A 25881-nucleotide genomic window follows, 5' to 3' on the forward strand; every position below is an offset into this window, starting at 1 on the left:
TGCCTTTCAAGGACTACGATTTAACAGCGAACCAGGAGCTTCATTCTACATCTACATCATACTCCGCAAGCCACCTAATAGTGTGTGGCAGAGGGTACTTTCGGTACCACTATCTGATCCTTCCAGCCCTGTTCCACTTGTGAATAGTGCGTGGGAAGAATGATTGTCGGTAAACCTATGTATTGGCTCTAATTTCTCGAACTTTCTCCTCATGGTCAATACACGAGATGTATCTGGGGGGGGGAAGTAATATGTTGTCTGACTCCTCCTGAAGAGTGCTGTCCCAAAATTTCAATAGTAAATCTCTCCGTGATGCACAATGTCTGTCTTGTAACACTTGCCAGTGGAGTTTTTTAGCATCTCTTTATGACACTGTCTCCGGCTGTTTGTCATCAATAGTGTTGCTGTACAGTAGTGGACTTCTTTTCCTATGTATGCGCAGTATGTTACATTTATTTAAGTTCAAGGTCGACTGCTAGTCTGCACCATTCATCAATTCTCTGCAGGTTGTTCTGCAAATTCTTACTATCTTCTGGCATTGCTACTTTGGTATAAACAACTGGATCATCTGCAAATATCCTTAAAGAGCATCCGATGCTTTCTACTAGATCTCTCATATATATATATATATATATATATATATATATATATATATGTCTATTGTTTGGTAAGTTTCATCATCTTTCTTTTAGACATATTTTTCCCACGTGGAATGTTTCCCTCTATTATATATATATATATATATATATATATATATATATATATATATTTTTCCCACGTGGAATGTTTCCCTCTATATATATATATATATATATATATATATATATATATATATAAAAAAACAGCAACGGTCCAATCACACTTCCCTGTGGTACTCCGGATATTACCTTTACCTCTGTGGATTTAGTTCTGTTAAGAGCGAAGTGTTGAATCCTATCGCAGATCAGCTCTGATACTCTGTAAGCTTGTATGTTTTTTCATTAAATAGCAATGCGGGATGGTGTCAAATGTCAAGGAACATGGCATCAGCCTGAGCACTGTTGTCCACTGCGCTGTAGATCTCACGGAAGAACAGAGCGAACTGAGTTTCGCAGGCTCTCTGTTTGCAGAATCCATGTTGATTTTTATAGAGGAGCTGTTCATTTTTAAAAAAATGTCACAATTCTTGAGCATGAAACATGTTCCTTAATTCTACAACAGATTGATGTCAACGATATAGGTCTATAATTGTATGATCTGTCTTATGGCCTTTCTTAAATACAGGAATGACCTGCACTTCTTTCCAGTCGTTACGTACCTTTCGTTGCTCAAGCGATCTACAGTAAATTACTGCTAGAAAGGGAGCAAGTTCTTTTGCCTAATCTTTATAAAATCTTATAGGTATCTCAACTGGTCCTGAAGGCCTTCCACTACTAAGTAATTGTAGCTGCTTTTCAGTCCGTTATCAATTATCTCAACATCTGCCATTTCGAAGTTTCCGTGACGATTGAAAGGAGGGACAGTGTTACGATCTTCTGCAGTGAAACAACTTCAGTAGACTGAATTCAGTATTTTGTCCTTCTCTCTGTTATCTTCTGTTTCGGTGCCAGTGTGGTTGCTGAGAGAATGAATAAATGATTTTGACCCACTTACTGATTTTACATACGACCAAAATCTCTTTGGGTTTTTACTCTGGTCAGTTGATAATGTCTTACTTTCAAAATCATTATACGCTTCTCTCATTGCTCTCCTTACACTCATTTTCGCTTGGTTCAGCTTTTGCTTGTCAGCTAGGATTTTACTTCTCATGAGTCTGAGATGAAGTGCTCTTTGTTTATTAGCACTTTTCTAACACGGCTATTAAACCGTGGTGGATCTTTCCCATCTCTTAAAACCTTACTCAGAACATACTTGTCTAGGGCATATTGAACGATGCCTTTGAATTTTTTCCATTTGTTCTCCATGTCTTTGTCCTCATCACTGGATATTTGATGCTAACTGCTGAGATATTCTGAAATTTGTATCCTGTCACCCTTGCGGAGCAAATATACCTTCCTACCTTTCTTAACATTCCTTGTAAGACCCGTCATCATAGATGCTGCCACAGCCTTATGATCACTGATACCTTCCTCTGCATTAACTGATTCGATAAGTTCAGGTCTGTTTGTTACCAGGAGGTCTAAGACATTACCCTCACGAGTTGGTTCTCTAACTGTCTGCTCAAGATAATTTTCAGACAAGACATCCAGAACAATGCCACACGATTCCCTGTCTCTGGCACCAGTGTTGATGGCATAACACTCCCAATCTATATCTGGTAAGTCGAAGTCACCCCCTATTACAACGGCATAATCAGGAAAATTACTGATGATATTCTGCAAGCTCTGTCTGAAGTGCTCTACAACTACAGATCCTGACCCAGGTGGTCTATAAAAACATCCAATCACCATTTTTGATCGTTCTTTGATACTCTATTTCACCCAGATTAATTCACATTTGGAATCCATGAGAATCTCGCTAGATTTTATCGAATTTTTTACTGCAATAAACATGCCACCACCATTGGCGACTAACCTATCCTTACGATAAACATTCCAGTTTGAACATAGGATTTCGTTGTCATTGACATCTGGCTTCAACCAGCTTTCTGTTCCCAGTACTATATGTGCATTATAACCTTCAATAAGTGATACTAATTCTGGGACCTTTCCTTGGATGCTCCTGCAGTTTACCAAAAATCATATTAATCTTTTCTATCTCTGATCTGTGAGGACCAAGATTCTCTTAGGTCGCTGTGTGGGATTTAACAGCAATTTCACTCCATTTCTCCTACCTCCTTGAAGGTATCCACATGTATTACGGAAATCAACCAGATTTGCATTTAGAAAGTCCTCAGATTACATTAGAGACTAATTGAAATAAAACATTCAAAAATCCAGGATGGAATAATGACAATATTATGAATATCAGAGTACAATTATATTGATTTATAATTACATTGCCTCTCGTGGACAGTCCATCATTATTATGATGATTTCTGTATCAAGATCTTACTCACTCATCTTTGTCAAATCAGAACTGGTACTCCACCCTTAATTAGACAATTGTTGTTATGATTATAATACCTATTAAAAAGATTTCCTCATTTTCTGTTGTATCTGACAAGCCAGCAGAAACTAACTTGATATTTGTTAACTGGGGAATAAATTGTCACAAAACAAGCGGTGTGGTGCACATCTCACATCATCATCTCATCCACTGATAATGTAGTGTTGTCTCATGGAGCCTGTCATCTTTTTGAGGAAATGAAAGAACATAAAACAAAATATTTGTATAACATACCAATTTTGATTTATGACTTACAACTAAATGTATATTCCACACACTAATAACTTACATGTAGAGGACAAGTTAGTATTTCAGTGCATGGAATCACACCTCTTTCTGTCAACAGATAATAAAAAATTTGTCATATTCTGAGACAGATGTATCAACAGTTTTGTTAATTATACTATTCAGAAGGCTAATAAGACATTGAAAGAGAGTGCTTTTACCCTATAAACAAAAATTCTTGTTATTGAAACAGCAGCAGCCTTGAATTCTATTATAACATGCTACAAAATGCCTTTCATTTTGAATAGATGGATGGATGTAAAAGATGCTGGAAGTACTGTCTCTGCACTATTTCACCAGTTGTGCGTGGAATGGTATCAGTTGATGATTACATTGACCAGTGAAGTGATATGTCCATACTGTGTGCTGTGCAGAGGGAGTTTTAACTTTGTGACAATGCACACAAATCTTTCTCAGGACACTTAATATTACTCAACAAAGCAAACAGCAGTCATAGCCTTAGCAGAAACTAATTTAGTTATATGGTGAAATAAGCCATATTCTAGTTTAAATTGAGCTTGTTTCTTGCCTCACAGCACAAGCATGGAAAGTAGTTACAGAAAATGTCTTCATAAACAGGTATGGCAGCTCCTTATTAACGGCATTAAATTGATAAATTACGAGGATGACAAAGAAGTAAGATGACAAATGTAGAAGGTGGTAAAATGAACTCGGAAAGTACTAAAGTTGAATAAGTCAGTCAGTAGTGTATGGAAAGAGGACCATAATACTGAGGGAAGTGGGATTCTGTTATCAACCACAAAGAAGAGGAAGCAAAGTGTTCACGGAAGTATTCCTTTGAAAGATGCATAAATCTGTTATTGGGTAGCATTTTGTACATCACTGTGAACAATTTTAGCAGACAGTAGCTTTTATCATACAAAAGTAGACTACATGCAAAGTTGTTGTTGTTGTTGTTGTTGTTGTGGTCTTCAGTCATCTCCCAGTACTTAATGCAACCTACATCCTTCTGAATCTGCTTAGTGTATTCATCTCTTGGTCTCCCTCTACGATTTTTACCCTCCATGCTGCCCTCCAAAGCTAAATTTGTGATCCCTTGATGCCTCAGAACATGTCTTACTAACCGGTCCCTTCTTTTTGTCAAGCTATGCCACAAACTCCTCTTCTCCCCAATTCTATTCAATACTTCATCATTAGTTATGTGATCTACCCATCTAATCTTCAGCATTCTTCTGTAGCACCACATTTCGAAAGCTTCTATTCTCTTCTTGTCCAAACTATTTATCGTCCATGTTTCACTTCCATACATGGCTACACTCCATACAAATACTTTCAGAAACGACTTCCTGGCACTTAAATCTATACTCGACGTTAACAAATTCCTCTTCTTCAGAAACGCTTTCCTTGCCGTTGCCAGTCTACATTTTTTATCTTCTCTACTTCGAACATCATCAGTTATTTTGCTCCCCAAATAGCAAAACTCCTTTACTACTTTAAGTGTCTCATTTCCTAATCTAATTCCCTCAGCATCACCCGACTTAATTCGACTACATTCCATTATCCTCGTTTTGCTTTTGTTGATGTTCATCTTATATCCTCCTTTCAAGACACTGTCCATTCCGTTCAACTGCTCTTCCAAGTCCTTTGCTGTCTCTGATAGATTTACAATGTCATCAGCGAACCTCAAAGTTTTTATTTCTTCTCCATGGATTTTAATACCTACTCCAAATTTTTCTTTTGTTTCCTTTACTGCTCGGTCAATATACAGATTGAATAACATCGGGGAAAGGCTACAACCCTGTCTCACTCCCTTCCCAACCACTGCTTCCCTTTCATACCCCTCAACTCTTATAACTGCCATCTGGTTTCTATACAAATTGTAAATAGCCTTTTGCTCCCTGTATTTTACCCCTGCCACCTTCAGAATTTGAAAGAGAGTATTCCAGTCAACATTGTCAAAAGCTTTCTCTAAGTCTACAAATGCTAGAAATGTAGGTTTGCCTTTCCTTAATCTTTCTTCTAAGATACGTCGTAAGGTCAGTATTGCCTCACGTGTTCCAATATTTCTACGTAATCCAAACTGATCTTCCCCGAGGTCGGCTTCTACCAGTTTTTCCATTTGTCTGTAAAGAATTTGTGTTAGTATTTTTCAGCTGTGACTTATTAAACTGATAGTTCGGTAATTATCACATCTGTCAACGCCTGCTTTCTTTGGGATTGGAATTATTATATTCTTCTTGAAGTCTGAGGGTATTTCGCCTGTCTCATACATCTTGCTCACCAGATAGTAGACTTTTGTCAGGACTGGTTCTCCCAAGGCCATCAGTAGTTCTAATGGAATGTTGTCTACTCCCGGGACCTTGTTTCGACTCAGGTCTTTCAGTGCTCTGTCAAATTCTTCACGCAATATCGTATCTCCCATTTCATCTTCATCTACATCCTCTTCCATTTCCATAATATTGTCCTCAAGTACATTGCCCTTGTATAGACCCTCTATATGCTCCTTCCACCTTTCTGCTTTCCCTTCTTTTTGCTTAGAACTGAACTCTTCATATTCATACACATGGTTCTCTTTTCTCCAAAGGTCTCTTTAATTTTCCTATAGGCAGTATCTATCTTACCCCTAGTGAGATAAGCCTCTACATCCTTACATTTGTCCTCTAGCCATCCCTGCTTAGCCATTTTGCACTTCCTGTCGATCCCATTTTTTTTAGAACGGCATGTTGATGTCGTCATCACATGAGGCAATACTGACCCTACGACTTATCTTAGAAGCTAGATTAAGGAAAGGCAAACCTACGTTTCTAGCGTTTGTAGACTTAGAGAAAGCTTTTGACAATGTTGACTGGAATACTCTCTTTCAAATTCTGAAGGTGGCAGGGGTAAAATACAGGGAGCAAATGGCTATTTACAATTTGTACAGAAACCAGATGGCAGTTATAAGAGTCGAGGGGTATGAAAGGGAAGCAGTGGTTGGGAAGGGAGTGAGACAGGGTTGTAGCCTTTCCCCGATGTTATTCAATCTGTATATTGACCGAGCAGTGAAGGAAACAAAAGAAAAATTTGGAGTAGGTATTAAAATCCATGGAGAAGAAATAAAAACTTTGAGGTTCACCGATGACATTGTAATTCTGTCAGAGACAGCAAAGGACTTGGAAGAGCAGTTGAACGGAATTGATAGTGTCTTGAAAGGAGGATATAAGATGAACATCAACAAAAGCAAAACGAGGATAATGGAATGAAGTCGAATTAAGTCGGGTGATGCTGAGGGGATTAGATTAGGAAATGAGACACTTAAAGTAGTGAAGGAGTTTTGCTATTTGGGGATCAAAATAACTGATGATGGTCGAAGTAGAGAGGATATAAAATGTTGACTGGCAATGGCAAGGAAAGCGTTTCTGAAGAAGAGAAATTTGTTAACATCGAGTATATGTTTAAGTGTCAGGAAGTCGTTTCTGAAAGTATTTGTATGGAGTGTAGCCATGTGTGGAAGTGAAACATGGACGATAAATAGTTTGGACAAGAATAGAATAGAAGCTTTCGAAATGTGTTGCTACAGAAGAATTCTGAAGATTAGATGGGTAGATCAAATAACTAATGAGGAGGTATCGAGTAGGATTGGGGAGAAGAGAAATATGTGGCACAACTTGACTAGAAGAAGGGATCGGTTGGTAGGACATGTTCTGAGGCATCAAGGGATCACCAATTTAGTGTTGGAGGGCAGCGTGGAGGGTAAAAATCGTAGAGGGAGACCAAGAGACGAATACACTAAGCAGATTCAGAAGGATGTAGGTTGCAGTAGTTACTGGGAGATGAAGAAGCTTGCACAGGATAGAGTAGCATGGAGAGCTGGATCAAACCAGTCTCAGGACTGAAGACCACAACAACAACAACACTTCAATTGACCTATAATACACCTCAGATGAAACAGGTGAGTCCAATCAACCCTCCAGTCAATGACATCACTTTTCCCACCAAAAACTGTACTGGTATCGTTCGCATTGCAGTTACCAATACGAAAAAATTAAATAAAAAATTTACATCCGTGAAATAAAACTTTGGCACTCTTCCAAGTTCTCAACATCATAGAAAAATTACTTTGTCGATGAAAAAGTTTAGGGGTACGCATCCGCCAGCGTTCCCCCAGAAAAACAGCACTGGTTATATGTGAATGAGAAAATGGCTGCAAAAAGGACCGCTTCCATTAGGCAGAATTCAGATTGTCAGTAGTGTACGTAGCAAGTCACAACAAATGCTTATCAACATTTAATTGTGACAAAACATAACTGTGTGACAGTGCCCCACATCCATGAATATTGCAGTATTGTTTCTATCTCTTTTTTGTTCATATATAAGGGGCATTCAAATGAAACCCGGTCAATAGTGTAAAGTGATGGTAACGATTTTATTAACTCAAAAATGTAGTTATACACAGTACACATACTCAAAAATAGTCACCAAAACTGTTGGCGCATTTATGTCATTGTGACACTGACTGGTCAATTCCATCCATGAAGAAGCTAGTAGGCTGCTGTCAGATCCAGACCTGGACCCAGTCACACACTTTATCATCCATTGCAAATCGATGTCCGCAAATAGCTTGTTTTAGAGGTTCAAGCACATGAAAGTCACACTGTGAAAGGTCGGGACTGTACGGTGGATGTTCCAGTGTTTCCCACTGAAACTGCTGCATGGTCATCTTCACTGCATTGGCCGTGTGTAGGTGGGCAATATCATGCAGGAGGGTAACGCCATTGGACAACATGCCTTGGCGTTTTGACTTGCTAGCTCGTCTAAGGTTCTGTAAAGTGGCTTTATAACACTGGGCATCAACAGTGATTCCCCGTTCCAGGAACTCGACAAGCAGTGGGCCCTTGTGGCCTGCATGTTCGGTAGTGGACGATAACTTGTGTGACCACCTTCTCTTGGGTGTGAAACCACACTGGCACTATGCAACATCAAATGGTGTGCATGTGTCAGTCTCTCTGCCAATAGATGGCGCCACCTTACCCGCAGTTACGTGGCGCCGCCTTACACGTAAGGTAAAGGTAGGTGCACTGAGCAGGTTTCATTTGAATGGACCTTGTACATGAAAATGCAACCCGTGTGCCTTTTACTTCCGTTGGTTTTGTTAGACCATTAATGACTTTATACACATACATATTAGTCAGAGTTCAGCAGATAAATTTCCTTATGCACTAGGTAAACAGTCTGATCCATTACACTCCTGCTGTCACCTGCGCCATTTTACATGATGATATTTCACTGTGGACTCATACTGTGTAAACTACACATTCGCCATCCTGTCATATGACAGTTGCCTTCTTTGGCTTCATCAAGCAGCACAGTTTTCTTGCATCGGTTGGTTTGGATCTACACTGAAAATTTCAAGTAACTGCTTCTTATGATGTTACAAAGAAGCCAATCCACAGTTCATTGTTGCTCAAGTAATATCCCCAACTAGCAGGGATGCAACCATGTGTTGTTCTGTGAAATGGAATACAGTCATTCTTGCAGATTGCTTACTGCTGCAAGGCGCTCAGCTTTGTGACACCGAGGCTTTACTTGTGAACTCCAAAGTATCTAGGAGCACCTTCTGACCCCGACTGCCCCTGTGCTGTGATGAGTACCATACTGCTGCTCAGATTTGTGGTGATCCCTTATTTATAGTGTGCCAGTGGCTATTAGTTTCATGTTCACAGGCTGTCTTGTTGTGTAGCTTCTACTTTTCCTTGCTGCTTTCCTAATTTCTGGAAGCTTCTAAACCAGTTGGAGCGGTTTTGAAATATGTGTAGCCGAGGTAGCTTGTTAATATTTCATCAGCTGGCTCTTATGCTGTTACCTAGAGACATGTTATCAAAGTGCAGTGTCCTTCTTACTGAAGGTATGGGCACATCACTTTCCCATTTGCATGTTGACAGCACTTTGATTGTTTGCCTAAACGACTTTCTGCTTGTTCTTTGTAATATGTATCATTAGAGGACTTTCCTAATGTCAGTAACATGCACTCCCTAATATTTCATGTTAATGAAATTTGACAGCCATGACAATGTGCTGTAATGCATTAGTACATAATGATTTGCCAGTCATACACTTGCAGTTATCCTGAATAAATCCAGAGTCTCTGCTTATATGTAGAATATTGCTGAGCTTTATTTTATTCCTTTCAACAAGTTGAGTTTCAGGTTTAATATTGCCTTGGAGTTTGTATTGGTCCAGAAAATTAGACTTTCATTTCACTCCCAAAAGCATTGGTATTTGCCTTCTGCACATTGGCAGCCATGGCGAAGCCAGACCGCATTGCATCCGCCCTCTTTCACATGTAACCGATGATGTATATGGTTCAAGAGGGAGGGATGAGTGAAGAGAACACTGGTGTAATGACTGCAAGACACTGATAAAAAACTGTTAACTTTCAGTGTATGAAGTACACATTTCACATGCGTACTGTCCCTCACATTTTTAACAAGTAAAGCAGTTATTCATTAAAGCTATTAGAGGGTCATGAAATTCTAAAAATGGATGTATATTAATAAACACTTCAGAAATTTCAGAATAGTATGTTAGTCTCACAAACACACACACACACACACACACACACACACACACACACACTCTGAATTGAAAACATAAGACATTAATGATTTTTAAAATTTTCCATTTTATTATGAACGCTATCAAAATGTAACAAATGTTTTTGCATCTGCTTCAGATTGCAATAAAAAGAATTTAATGTTAGTGCTGACATGGAAATGTTCAGTTATACACTATTGCAATACAAATAAATGGTGTTGATGTGACAAAGTAAATAGAAAATACAAGTGCTGAATATATGTAGGTTTCAAAACTTTTCAGGCAATCCCTGATCACAGGAAAGAGAATATAGGAAACAGAGAAAAATGGAGCAAACATGGTGATGTGCTGGACTAATGAAAACTTCAGTGCAGACACCAGATAGGTAAAAACTTATGGGTTTAGAAATAACAATGGATCACCAGTTGTTTTCCATTCCACTCGTAATTGTACAGCAAGAGTTAATACTGTAGTGGTATTTAATTATCTAAGAAAAAATGGAAAGTAAATACTGAGTATAAATTCCTGAAAGGGATATTTCTGGGTAAATGTGCTTCTTTATTTCCATCATGCTTCTGGTTTATTTGACCGAAAAGAGATTATTTGTCTTCTGTTGACTCTGTTGAAGCATTGGGCAATAGATAAGCTCCTAAAAATGTTTTTGTGTTGGTGCTTGTAGCAAGAGAATACAAAACCAATATAGTCCCTTTTGTAGTAATAGGTGGCTAAGATTTATTGATAAAGTATCGATTGATTGTGTTAATTGGGGTTGCTGTAGAGGGTGCCTTAGGTGCTAAAACTCTTTTGATAATTGATCCTTTGGGAACAATGTAAAAAAGAAAAGTAAAATGAAAGACTGTTATGGAATTTATTTCTCCAACTTGTTTCCTAAACTGTATATTTCCAGATATGTATGTGCAGTGACTTTTCCTTATGTATAGCACCTATTGTTTTACTTTATTGTGCGCTGATTCCTGTCTGTGTGCTTTTCCCAATGAGGGGACTGGTTTAAAAGTTATGAGCTCTTCTTATGCATTTTTCTGTATGTTCTACTGCTGTAGATGTTCATATTTTAGCAGTCTGTACATAAACATTTGTTGTCAGTCTAAAATAACATAGTGTAACTATCATTGTGAACTGAAGAAAATTTGTGGAATAGTATCCTATTTTCTTCGAGCTATTGATTATTACGACATGGATATATTTTCTGTTTTGTATAAAGTTTGAGAGATTATCATTGCTGTGAAGTTGCCTTTAATACTACAGCATGTCTTCCATTAGAACAGGTGCAGTGGAGTGACATTGGTGGCCAACATGATTTGAAACTCAAGCTTCGCCAAGCAGTGGAGTGGCCACTGCGTCATCCTCAAGCCTTTTCACGTCTTGGTATCTCACCACCACGTGGTGTGCTGATGTTTGGACCACCTGGGTGTTCAAAGACTATGATTGCTAAAGCACTTGCAACAGAGAGCAAGTTAAATTTCATCTCAATAAAGGTTAGTTGCTTATATTCTGAAATTACAAAACAAATTGTTAGCATAGAAAGCTAGAATTGAGAATAAAGTGTTTTAAATATTAATGTAATGAAAATTACAGCATATAAACCACAAAAAAGAATGGAGAAAGGCCATCACTCACCTTGTAGCTAATTGATTGGTGTAGTGTAGACACATACATCTCAGAACATCACAAAGCTTCCATCCTTTAATCTCTCTCTCCTCCTGTTAAGAAAACAATGTGGACAAAGCACATAGACAAATAAATTTGACTATGATGGAGGCAGAGATACCTAAGGAGCTTGTGACATGAGAGGCAAGAAATGAGGTGGGATTGGGAATGGAGATAGTTGTGCAGCACAATGACTGGTAGAGATATATGCAGGTTTGCATGACGCCACAGTATGGTAGTTCCCACCTGTACGCTTCAGAGAAGCTGCTTTTGCATGGAGGGAGGGCAGGTGACTGGAAGATCTAGAGGCACATCTCATAAAACTATCATTGAAGTAAACCATATTCTATTGAGCAACGTACTCTGTCACTAGAGTATCAAACTTGCCCTAGGCTGTGGTGTGGCGGATATATGGTGACCATTGTCACATTAAAAAACTATGTAATGGTTTTAGCAGAGCTGATGACATGGCATTTTTCTCAGGGACCCTGGCTTTGTTGGGATTAGATATGTCACTGACAGGGCTGGTAAGATGTGATAGGAGGATGCATGAGACAGGTTCTGCATCTTGATCATTTATATGGTGTTACCAATGTGACAGATATTTCACTTTTAAGGCAAACAGTGGAATACCTATTTGGAAAGGATTTTGTGTAGGGTATTCTTAATTTCAGTGGATACTGAAAGATATTTGAAGCCCAGGCAGAGGATGTAATTCAGATTTTCCAATCTATGGTGGTACATGGTGTCAGTAAGTTAGGAAAATGTTGCTTGACTCTTCAAGGGACATATATCCACAGTACATTGCCAGTAGACTTCTCCATGATGCACAGTGCATTTCTTACAGCATTTAATACTGGAGTTTGATGAGCCTCTGAGATGCTCTCATGCTTCCTGAATGAATAATGATATGTGGTTGTTTTCTTTGGATCTTTGTGATTCTTGTATTTGTTCCACTTATTCAGGGTCACAAATTGCCGAGTAATGCTCAAGAATTGGTCAAATGAGGGATTTGTAAGCTACCTTTCTTATGGGTGAATTGCACGCGTGTACCATTCTTCCAATGAGCTATTAATTATGCATAATTATTCCACTTTAGATCTCTCCTAGATTTTTATCATGGTTGTTGTTTCCGGCAACTGATCAGCAGAAACAATAATGGCTCTTTCTGCTTGTGTATGTGTAATACCTCAAATTTGTTTATATCCAAGGTCAACTGCAACTTTCCGGAACCAAGTGTCGATTCTCTGCAGGTATTACTGCGTTTGGATACAGTTTCTTTTTTAAACTAAAACATCCCTATGCACAACAGCATCATTTCCAAACAGTCTTATGGAGCCTCTGGCACTGTGCACCATATCATTTATGTATTCATAGACAATAAAAGGCCATATATCACTCCCATGGCATCGTGTCACAAAAAGGGAAGAACAGTCAGAAAAGCTATTCTTTAAAGCAGCCTGCTTCATAGCTCTTTTGTGCATGAATCAGATTTTCTTTAAAATTTTAACAGAAGCAGGTTGCCATTGCTTCCTGCTAGTTACAGTATGTGTGTAATACATGTATCCTTGTTGATAATTGTGTCAGCGAGCAATAATATTAACCAGCAACGTAGGGTGGTGCATGCTAATTTGATATTTATCCTTGTTAATAGCATTGTTACTGCAGGTTTTTCTCTCTTTCTTCTTTCTGTACAGGCCCTCTATTGCCCATTTAGTCCTCATATTTTCCTTGTCTTGCCATGGTCCTGTGCATCTTGTTTCTTTTGATAAGTTGTAAAAATTCATTTCTCCACTTGATCTTTTTTGTTTATTATTCAAAACCCACAAAATACTGTGTTATAGTGATGCTGGGAGAGCAACCCACTTATAAAATTTTGTATATGTTTTGAATTTAGTTGTCCATTAATTATTCCCCATACCATGTCAAACTTGTTTATTTTCAATTTGTGTTGTTTTTGGTGTCATAAGAGAAATCTCAACCAAAATGGTTCACCTTGGCTAAGATTTTACTATTAAAGATAGTTTCAGTTTAGACAGCATTTTGCTTAAAATATATATTGTTTTCCTCTTGTAAGAACTTTCAGCAGTTATCTAATAAACAGCAGCATTCATTACATGGAACAAGAGCCAGACTTTTTCTCAAACTTTTATATAGTTTGCCACATAATAATCTTCTCTTTCTATTAAATGTCTCCTTCAGTATAGCAATGCAAATTTTCACTTGCTGGAGGTATCTCAGATCCTTATGATTGTACTTCCAAGATACTGAAATGCTCTTACATACCTAATAACAACTTAAAGTATCTTTATATTTTCCAGTCTTCTTCCTTTGTTGATCACCATATTCTTTGTTTTTGCAATTAAGGAGAAAACTAAAATCTTTGAAAATGTCAGTTAAGGCAAACCTCTTAAATAATTCATGCTACAAAGGCAGTGATTATTCAATATAGCAAAATTCACAACACAACATGTTAATTTTGAGCTACAAGAGATAATATTACTGTATGTATGACTTAGTTAATTTTTTAAAAATTGTTTCCTTTGTCAAATGAGATGACATATCTGATATTTTCTAAATGATCTATAGGTGATTAAACAACTGAGTAACCAACTGTTATATTTGATACATACTTTGTTAAGTCATGCTATGCACCTTGTCCTCTTCTCAAAACACAGAATGAGGTCATCAGTGTAACACACAGAATTCATCAGTGCTGAGTCATGCAGCTCAGCCCCTGTGTTAATGATAGAATCCCATCTCAGATGGCAACAGCTATATAAATATTAAAAAATTTAGAAGATAAACTACACTCCTTGCAAAAGATGCAAAATCATCAAGGACAAGCTTATTTTATTGACAAATGATGACAAGAAGTTCATAATATTTGATAAAAACTTCAGGCCAAATGAAACACGTCGGAGTAAAGTCACATCAGTACACAGTGTGGCAGTGCAGGCATGCGTTCTTGCATGCAAACAATCACAAGGGTGCCAAATGGCAGTTGCAGTAGGTTGTGTTGAGCATCTTGCACCTTTTGTTGTTATTTGGCAATGGTTCTTGCAGGCTGTGAAGAATGAGTAAGTACCCCCTTCATTATTTGCCGTGTACACTGAAGACCAAAGAAACTGGTACACCTGCCTAATATCGTGTAGGGCCCCCATGAGCACACAGAAGTGCCCCAACACAACGTGGCATGGACTCGACTAATGCCTGAAGTAGAGCTGGAGGGAATTGACACCATGAATGCTGCAGATCTGGTCCATAAATCTCTAAGAGTACGAGGGGATGGAGATCTCTTCTGAACAGCATGTTGCAAGACATCCCAAATAGGCTCAATAACGTTCTTGTCTGGGGGTTTGGTGGCCAGCGGAAGTGTTTAGACTCAGAAAAGTGTTCCTGGAGCCACTTGCAATTCTGAACATGTGGGGTGTCGCATTGTCCTGCTGGAATTGCCCAAGTCCGTCAGAATGCGCAATGGACATGAATGGATGCAGATGATCAGACAAGATGCTTACATATGCGTCACGTGTTAGAAATGTATCTAGATGTATCGGGGGTCTCATATCACTCCAACTACACATGCCCCACACCATTACAGAGTTTCCACAAGCTCAAACAGTCCCCTGCTGCCATGCAAGGTCCTTGGATTCATGAGGTTGTCTCCATACCTGTACATGTCCATCTGCTTGATACAATTTGAAGTGAGACTTGTCCGACCAGGCAACATGTTTCCAGTCACCAGCAGTTCGAAGTCTCTGTTGACTGGCTCAGTTGAGACATAAAGCTATATGGCGTGCAGCCCTTGAGGTACACGAGTGGCCCTTCAACTCCAGAAGCCCATATCAATGATGTTTCGTTGAATGGTTCATATGCTGACACTTGTTGATGGCCAAGCATTGAAATCTGCAGCAATTTGTGGAAGGGTTGCACTTCTGTCACGTTGAATTCTCTTCAGTTGTTGTTGGTTCTGTTCTTGCAGGATCTTTTTCTGGCCACAGCAATGTCAGAGATTTGATGCTTTATCGGATTCCTAATGTTCATGGTACACTCGTGAAATGGTGATACGGGAAAATCCCCACATCGTCGCTACCTTGGAGACCTTGTGTCCCATCGCTTGTGCTCTGACTATAACACCATGCTCAGACTCACTTAAATCTTGATAACCTGTCATTTTAGCAACAGTAACCAATCTAACAACTGTGCCAGACACTTGCTGTCTTACATAGGCATCGCCAACCGCACCACCGTATTCTGCCTGTTTGCATATATCTGTATTTGAACACGCATGCCTACACCAGATTCTTTGGTGTTCAGTGTAAGTTCAGTTGGTGAAAGATCTGGTGATCTTGCTGGCTCAGGCTGTTATTCACTACGAAGAGCAAGTTGTGTCACAGCAGCTGTACGTGGACATGCATTATCCTACTGAAAAAGCACATTAAATTCTTGTTGAAGAGATGGCAGTATCACAAGGATAACAATATGTGCAATGTAGTGGGCACTGGTTACTTTACTCTGCAGAAACACCAAATGTGACTGCGAGTTGTAACTGATGTATCCTTCTCCCCTCTCACACCATGAAGTGTAAGATGGTGTCTCTGTGTCATGGGCGAATGCACTCTGGAATTGGCCTCTCCCCGGGTCTACCCCATACACACATACAGACAAAATCTACTCCCATCACTGAAGACAACTGAACACCATTCCACTCTCTAGTTAAATCTGTGACAATATCAGAGTAGCCATGGTTACAAATACTGTGGTGTTAGTGGTAACCTGGCCAGTAGCAACCATGATCTTAATCCTGCTGCAAGCAGACAGCTCTGAATTGTCCATGGTGACACAGCAGGTGCAACATTTCCCTGGATTATATTCATTGGCCACTGTTGGTTGCACAACACATCAATCTTGAAATGTGTCTGTACTACTTGGACATCTGGAACCTGGTCTACGGTTGTGGGATGTCCCGAAGACCACTGATGAAAACAGCAACACACAATACAATACATTGTTCTCAACACATGTTGCAGTCGTCGATACCTCCATCCAGATTCCTGCAGGCCGCCAGTGCGACCCTCTATAAGTGGCTGAGGTTGTTCAATAGGAGTATGTACTCATTGTTGAGGCATGGTTGTATCATAGAATGAATGTTGCAAATGCTGTTTACCTCTAAACTCAGCACTTTTACTTTCTACAGAGTCAAAACAGGCCTCACAGACAGATCTTGTGGGTGACATCTGGTCTCTGATGACCATGACAAATGAATCACTACACTACAACAATCCAGTATGCACATATTGTAGACTGGTGCTGCTGAATGCCGCCCTTGAGGGTTTGCATATTGCTTCTTCAAATTTCCCATCAGTATCTATCACAGTTGTCATGTTTTCATAAATATGTTTGGCGGCCAGTAAAATTCCTAAGTGATCTCCTTTGCATTTCATTAGATCCCTTACATTTCTCTACTAACAAAGTGAAACTCTTTCTTGGTCCAGGAAACCTAATGTATTTCTTGATTAACTTCCCTTTGCTATTCAACAAGTTGATATCAAATGGAGATTCCATGGTGGAAAATCCTTGTCTTACACCCATCTGTTACTTAATGATTATATTCTTTTTAGTCCATCATTAAAAGTTCTGGATGTATAAATATTAAGAAGCATCAAGCAGACTTAAACCTCTGTATTTATTACAGTTAATGTCTGTACCTTCCTTGTGTTTTTACATTACCTTGGCCTTTCCTCCAGTTTTTAATACATTTGCTGCCAGCACATATTTACAGAGTTCAGAATGCTGTAATGTACTAGCTTTCCCCCTATAATTAACTAACTTTTTGTCAATACCATCTAAGAATGTTGCCTTCTAATTTCTGTAGTGTACAATGATGTTGCTAAATAGTCCACCAGAGGTACAGCTTGTGTATAATTTTGTTTCACTTTTGAAATTTTGTCACCATTCTTCTGAATCTGTTTATTGTATTAAAGGGTTTTGTAATGATTTGTGATGAGGAATTAATTTAACTTCATATCTGCATACAATTATTGAACATGGTGTGAGGCTTGCTAAAGGATTAATTATACTTTTGTATTTATAACTTACCTTAGGGACCAGAGCTGTTTAGCAAGTGGGTAGGAGAATCTGAACGAGCAGTTCGTGAAGTCTTCCGCAGAGCACGACTAGTAGCGCCTGCGATTGTGTTTTTTGATGAGTTGGATGCCTTGGGTGGTGTGAGAGGAGATGGTGGCGGCAGCAACAATGTACAGGAACGTGTTCTCGCACAACTGTTAACTGAGATGGATGGTGTAACTCCTCTGGGCAATGTGACAGTTGTTGGTGCTACAAATCGCCCTGACAGGATTGACAAGGTGAGTAATATCACTGAGTCAAAAATTTTAGCACTTGAAGTTATATATATCAAATTTTAGCAATATGAATCGACAGCAACCATAAAAAAGTTGTTCTTTGTGTTGGCATTTCTCTCTTACTGAGGAGGAAGGTACTTGAGAAGTCCGTGTACTGTGCACAGTGCGTGATCTGTGGTGTAGTATGCATGACTGACCTAGTCATTTCATGACAATGGGCACACATTTGGGAGGTGCCTAAATTCACGTCTGATAATCTTAAGACTGGTTTTGTGAGATTTACATGCATCACTTTAGATTAAACATGATTCTGTCAAACAGATTATGGCATTGGACTCACATTCGGAAAGCTCGGTGTTGAAATCACATCCATCTAGATTTATATTTTACAAGATTAAAGTGAACGATTAAATGGTTCTGTGAATACTGGGATGGTTCTTTTGAAAAGGACACAGTTGACTTCTTTTCCAATTCTTGTACCACCCAAGCTTGGCTCCACCTGTGATGACTTCCTTTTTATCAATAAGAGAATAGCTGGATTCATCCCACTTTCTTCTGCAGTTGAAAAGTGCTTCAATATCAATGAGACATTAAATTCCAATATGCTTTGTTTTTTAACTTTTGTATAGACAAGCTTTATTGTAAACAAGACAGTTAAAAACATTAGTAATGATACTGAAGGAATTTCATGCAGAATAACAAATAAACCATAGAGATCATTCAAGTACATGGATCAGCATGCTCAGATTCTGATGAGGAGCTAGAAGATCTCTGCAAAGTAACGCAGAAACTGTTAAATGACAGCAAATCCCATTATGAAATGATATCAGAGGATTTTAATGTCAGAGTAGGACAAAGACTGTGTACAGAACAAGTTCCTCACTGAGAAACTTTGGATATGATATCAGAAATGATTGAGCTATATATGTTAGTAGAATGTGCTGAGAACAGTTATGTTTTTCCTTCACACTCTTCTCCAGAAGAAAGAGTGTATTTAAAAGTAGGTTGCTTTAGAAGATTAAATTAAGTAAGAAGTTCAGCATCTTGGAAAGTGAAGGTTAATAGATACAGACAAAAGGAGTATAAACTTAACAAACAGTGTAAAATCCAAGATGGAATAACAGTATAAATTAGGATATATTGCCACTCACCCATGCTCCCTACCCCTTGCCCCATGGCTCCTATCCCCTTAAAAGGCCTAGATGCAAGACATGTGCTGTACATTCTTCCACTACCCCCTACTCTAGTCCACCCAGTTAGCTGTGCGTTAGACGGCACGGCTTTCCGGGTGGGAAGGAGCGCTTGGTCCCCAGCACGAATCTGCCTGGCGGACTTGTGTCGAGGTCTGGTGAGCCGGCCAGTCTGTGGATGGTTTTTAGGCGGTTTTCCATCTGCCTCAGCGAATGCGGGCTGTTTCCCCTAATTCCGCCTCAGCTACATTATGTTGGCAATTGCTGCGCAAACTAGTTCTCCACGTACATGTACACCACTATTACTCTACCATGCAAACACAGGGGTTGCACTCGTCTGGCGTGAGACATTCTCTGTGGATGGGGGGGATCAACTGGGGGCCGAACTGCACAATAACCCTGAAAGAGTGGTTCGGTATGGGGCGGCGGAGGTGTGAAGTGGACTGCGGTAATCGTCGTGGGGTTGTGGACCACTGTGGCTGCGGTGGGGATAGATCCTCTCTGTCATTTCTGGGCCCCCAGTAATGTACAATACAATACCCCCTACTCAAGTCCTGTCACATGCATTTCTCACTTTGTCAAAGTCAGTGTCACCTGTAAAAGCAACCTGTCTCTATATGGCATACTAGGTGTGCATGATCAGTAACAGGCTGTCTGTCTGCATGAATTACTGTTGCAGAAGGATGGCCAAGAGAAAGCTGGATCCCCCATTTTCCAAGCATGCCACAGAACTTAATATGTATTACTTAGTTGACTGCTTCACAGCCCAGGTTATCTGGATGCTTCCTGTAACTCCCCTGGCCTCAACCTTTGTTAGCCTCATTCCCTTCCCTGCTCTCACTCCAGCTCACTTGCAAAATCCTCTGTGTTTCTCTGCTCTCCATTCCCCTGCCCCACCATGCTATGCTCACTCGATGCTGTACCTAATAACCCACCATCCTGTCGTCACCATGTCTGCGTACTCCCACAGACAGCGCTAGAGTATCTTCCCAAATGCCTGCACTTCTGTCCCTCCCTCTTCCCACCCCACACCTCTTCTGTACCCCACTACCCACTCTAGCTGCCAGCTGAGATCACCATTTTCCCCAGTGGAGCTACAACACCTGAAGATGAGAGTGGCCATGTGTGTGAGTGTGTGTGTGTGTGTGTGTGTGTGTTTGTTTGTTTGTTTGTTTGTCTGTCCAGAGACGCACTGTAATAAGTAAAAAAGTCTGTTAAAAGTGTCTATTTGCAGTTAAACACCTCCTCTGTGCTAAGTAGTAATCTATTGTAAATAGTATTACAGTTATTTAACAAAGGAAGTTTTGCAAACAGCAAAGGATGTTGCAGGTACAAAAGACAAAAAGTCTGAAGTAGAACAAGGCAGCTAAACAAACTGAGGTCCGAGTTTCAGGCAAATGATAAATGTGACGTGATAAAATTTGTTGATTTAAACAGAACTAATCATAAGTGTGTTTGACACAATGTGAGAGAAGATGCAATAAAACTGTGATAAGAGAAATAGTAGAAAAAATAAAACTACGAAGAATACAAAAAAGGAAATTTTGGTTTTTAGACACAATATTTTATCATTTAAAATGGATGATGGCCAGTAACTAACACAGAGAGAAAACTGTACAAACATTCTTAGATATCTTTAAATATTGTGCAAAAGATGAAAAAGAAACATACATAATTTATCTTGAAAATAATGACATTCTCAGTTTAGTACTGGAAGAGATGTAGAGGTACAAAGCCAAAGGAAGGAAGCGAAGGCACCTGGTGCTTCAGTTATTTAAGTTGTAGGAAAAGTTGTACAGAACAAAATTACAAAATTGTTTGCAGAATTCCTGTGGGGGGGGGGGGGGGGGGGGGGGAAAGAGGATTGCCCAAAAACTGGAACAATATTGTACTTATTGTCCTTCATAGCAAAAGAAACTGAAATGACATAAAATTCTGTAGACTTATTAGTCAGCTTTCTGGTATGTGCAACATATTCACTAAAATTATTGCCAACCACATAGAAAAAAACATTAGATTGTCATCAAGCAAAGCAGCAAGCTGGCTGTAGAACTGAAAAGCACCATTTGAATATTGTGAATTAAATTGTAGAATGTAGGAATGAATATGAATTGTCCCTTTGTTTGAGATTCATAAATGAAATCTCTACTGACAGGACCCAAGGAACAAAGCATTGATTTAACTTAATGCTAGTATCTTGAAGAATTTGCATATCAATGCTGCAGCATGCATTGTACTTCACCAGAGTAGTCAAATTTGGAATTGTAATAAAGCTTAAAAAGGATTAATATCCCTAAAAACTACTGCACACAAGGAATTTCTCAGAAGTTTGCCTCTGGTGCAGATATACAACAACAATGAGTAGAAAAACTGCCTAGTGCAAATTTAAAAGTAGGTTTGAAAATCATTCACAATAAGGATAAATTAAACTACAATGAACACTGTAAAAAGGAAGGCTTACAATTAAAGTGTGTTGTTAATTTTAAGTGATGGCAGTGAGAAATGCACTTGTAATGAGAGAACCTTTTGAAAACTGAAGTAGCTCATCAAGCAACAGAGAGATACTTATCGGAAATAACCTGGAGAGACAGGAAAACAAAATAATGGATCAGGCAGCACCTTGGTGCGGAATAATTATTGCTATTATGAAGTGCTTTTCAAGCTTCCAAGAGCCAATAAGAGACTGAGGTGATGAGATAATGGGAAGTGGGTAGATGATGATAGAAAATATTCAGATGCAACATGGATTCACGTAATTGGAGTAAAGTTTATGACAACTGTGTTGGTGGTGGTGGTGGTGGTGGTGATAACGATGATGATATGTAACAACATAGATTAGATTAGATGTACTTTCCGTTCCAGTAGATCCATAATGAGGAGATCATCCAGGATGTAAAACATGTCAGAAAAACAAGAATAAACAATAAATAATTACAAAGAAAGGCACATATGCTAATGTACCTTTCATAGATCCAAGCGAAATGGTCCTCAAGGCTGTGGGTAGAAAAAATCTTAAACATGTTTTCATGTAAAAGGTAATACATAACTTGTCAAAAAAAAAAAAAAAAAAAAAAATGTTCAGTTCAATGAAATGCATATTATGTAACTCATAGGCTATTTGTAGCCACACATCAAGAAAAATAACATTTTACACCACTTAATTACAATGATTGATTACTGCTGTGAATTTGTTCCAGAAGCCAGATTATACTAACACTTGCATTACTTGATTTTGCTCAGTTTGATGAGGTGCACCCCAAAAAATAATCCCATACGTCATTATTTTGGGCCTGTGACCTGTCTGGTGTATAGTGCTACACTACCTGCTTGTATGCGTAACAGTCAGTTGTTAGCTTTACTCACTACATTGTTTGCATTCCATTCAAGGCATTCCACTATAATGTTAAATGTTTTAATATTATGCCTACCCATTGTAAGAAAACAATGTTATTATCTGTTCTTGAAACTTCATGTTCAGGACATGGGGGGATATTATCTGTTTGAGCCAACTGTTCACATAAAATCTATATAGTGTCCCCCACTGCCAACACCACTTTCCCCACCCTCAGTGTGACCTGGTGGATGTCATGCCACAAATCTAGAGGCCCAGGCTTTAATCCCCAATGTTATTATCTGTTCTTGAAACTTCATGTTCAGGACATGGGGGGGGATATTATCTGTTTGAGCCAACTGTTCACATAAAATCTATATAGTGTCCCCCACTGCCAACACCACTTTCCCCACCCTCAGTGTGACCTGGTGGATGTCATGCCACAAATCTAGAGGCCCAGGCTTTAATCCCCAATGTTATTATCTGTTCTTGAAACTTCATGTTCAGGACATGGGGGGGATATTATCTGTTTGAGCCAACTGTTCACATAAAATCTATATAGTGTCCCCCACTGCCAACACCACTTTCCCCACCCTCAGTGTGACCTGGTGGATGTCATTCCACAAATCTAGAGGCCCAGGCTTTAATCCTCTTGGGGTTTGTTCCATCATTTATTTCTTTCACCTCTTGCCATTATGTATATATGTGAAAAATGGCAGGTTGTAGCATGGTTTAGAGAACACATTCAACTAGTGGCCTCCTTATAACTGACTAAATGTTTTTGTCATTCTTCTATATTTAGGTGGTTCAAGTAATTTCAGAGTGTTAATTTTGTCCTCAAGGGTGCTTCCCATCTGATGAATTATCACTGAAGAAAGTTTTGTTACATTGTGTTTACTAGTGGAATAACATAAGTGTGTATCATAGTACCTGAGACTAATTCTTGGACCTGCCTGTGCATTCTGTCCACACCAATCTACAAGATCATATAATAGTGAATGAGCTTCTCGTATTGTTGGTGTTAATCACTGACTAAGAATTTAATGCACATCTTCATCTTGTGGTGCAAATAAATGCTAAATCATGGCAGGAAGTTCACCTCACTCTGAGAATAGCATTGTTACAGGTGTCAAAACATTGCAGTATGATGTACCAGTCAAGTCACAAAATGACCCGGCTGTTATGAGGGTGCATGTGCTGTAGTCCAAAAATTGTGGTAGGTTAATATGTTAATTAATTAATTTGAGAATATCTGCTTCCACTGTTTACACTGTAATGATTTGTAATTAATTAATTACTGCTTTGTGCTCTCAGCAAGATTGTCTTTGTCATTCTCTATCAATTTCAAAAGCATAACACTCCACACCTCTTCAGTTTAATGATCCGAACATAGCTATACTCAGTATTGTAAACTGTTATGTGTTGTGAAGCTGTTCGCACCTGTGGGTGTTCATCTGCTTGATGTACGATTTTGGTTCCCATCTCTAACCGCATGCCTTCATAGCGCATCTTGAAAAAAATCCAACTGTAGGAAAAGCACACTTTAGCGAACCAATAATAAAAATTATAACATTATTTGTGTTAATCAAGACATAGTCATTTACAAGTAGTTCCAGAAAAGACCTACTCCTGCACTTCACTTAAGCTGTACAGGATTATCCTTGAATAGAAACACATGTGAGTTTTACTCTCATGAGTTTTATGTTTTGTAGACAATTAGCACAATTTCTACCAAAATGACATAGGACAAGTCTTTGGTATCACCTAATTTACTAATGAAACAAACTTGATTTCAGCTATAGATGTGGATATATTTGTCTTTTCTTTTTAACTATTGTGTTCCTCACAAGGAGATAATTGCAGTAATCGGGACGTAGTATGCGGAAAAAGTCCCAAAGGCGGTTAAAAACCTGAAGATAGGTTATTTTTTCTAATTCAGATATGCTCCAATTCATATGTATAAAGTTTGTACCTAGTACTTAGATGCAGTAGACTTGGAAATACAGCGTATGTAGATATTATTATGATTGTTATTGTTGTTGTTGTTATTTTTATATGACAAACAGTGTTGCCAAGCATAAAGTGACTGCTGGAGAAAATATTATGGGGAGCCTGTGTGATTTAAAATGTGTGAAGATGAGAATTTAGTATTATGTTAAAAACAAATATATTTAAAAAATTAATTTATGATTTTCCCATTATTTCTGCAACAACTGTACTGTATCACTTCCATTTATTCAATAGTACTTAATATCTTGATGTCTGACTGTAGGCTCTCTTGCGTCCTGGACGTCTCGATCGTATTATTTATGTTCCACTGCCTGATGCTGACACTCGGCGTGAGATATTCATGCTTCAACTTGGACGTCGAACACCAGTTGCCTCCGATGTAAATGTTGAAGAACTTGTTCAAAGCACTGAAGGATATTCTGGAGCTGAGGTAATAATGCACGCCCATATACACTGATAAGCCACAACACTATGCTAACTGTCCACAAAAGACTGAATACAGCCTAGTGGTGTTGCAGGCACATAAGACATTAAGGAAAGTATTTAAATGAAGCAGAAATGGAAGGGGATTTGTTCTACTGATGATACATGCTGTAAATGGGGAAATCCACTGAGATGACCAATTTTGGGGGGACAGACTGTTATAGTCTGGCACCTGGGAACCAGCATCTTGGAAAGCGGGTTGGCTGTTTGCATGCTGCTGTTGTGAGCATCTAAGGAAAGTGGCTCGACAACAATAAAACCATGAGTAGTTGGCCAGGTGTTGGATGTGCAAACCTCATCACAGAACGAGGTTGTCAGACAATTACTCACTCTGTAACAGTGGCAGATGTGGCGACGGAGTACAGCACTGATGCAAGTACAAGTGTTTTGGAGCACACACTGTTCACTGCACATTGTTGAACATGACAGCCCGCAGCAGGTGACTCCTATGTGTTCTTATGTTGACCCAATGACATTGTCTGTTACAATAGCAGTGGGCACAGGATTAAATTGTACTGTGGATCAGTGGAAACCTGTCACCTTGTCCAATAAATAATATTTCTTGTTACAGCAGAACAATGGTCAAGTTCATGTTGTTGTTGTTGTGGTCTTCAGTCCTGAGACTGGTTTGATGCAGCTCTCCATGCTAATCTATCCTGTGCAAGCTTTTTAATCTCCCAGTACCTACTGCAACCTACAGCCTTCTGAATCTGCTTAGTGTATTCATCTCTTGGTCTCCCTCTACGATTTTTACCCTCCACGCTGCCCTCCAATACTAAATTGGTGATCCCTTGATGCCTCAGAACATGTCCTACCAACCGATCCCTTCTTCTGGTCAAGTTGTGCCACAAACTTCTCTTCTCCCCAATCCTATTCAATACTTCCTCATTAGTTATGTGATCTACCCATTTAATCTTCAGCATTCTTCTGT

The 25881-nt window shown here is 39.0% G+C and overlaps 1 protein-coding gene across 8 annotated transcripts in view; it reads left to right on the forward strand.

Moving 5' to 3' along the window:
• LOC124619641 (ATPase family protein 2 homolog) overlaps positions 1 to 25881 on the forward strand; it is a 77264-nt gene that overhangs the window by 41442 nt on the left and 9941 nt on the right. For all 8 annotated transcript variants that reach the window (XM_047146164.1, XM_047146166.1, XM_047146167.1 and 5 more), the window contains exons 7-9: positions 11193 to 11402; positions 17679 to 17939; positions 24730 to 24897. In XM_047146164.1, coding sequence (XP_047002120.1) covers positions 11193 to 11402; positions 17679 to 17939; positions 24730 to 24897 — 639 coding nt within the window. The remainder of the gene's footprint in view (positions 1 to 11192; positions 11403 to 17678; positions 17940 to 24729; positions 24898 to 25881) is intronic.

The sequence above is a fragment of the Schistocerca americana genome, chromosome 6 (genome assembly GCF_021461395.2).
Source record: "Schistocerca americana isolate TAMUIC-IGC-003095 chromosome 6, iqSchAmer2.1, whole genome shotgun sequence".
NCBI lineage: Eukaryota > Metazoa > Arthropoda > Insecta > Orthoptera > Acrididae > Schistocerca > Schistocerca americana.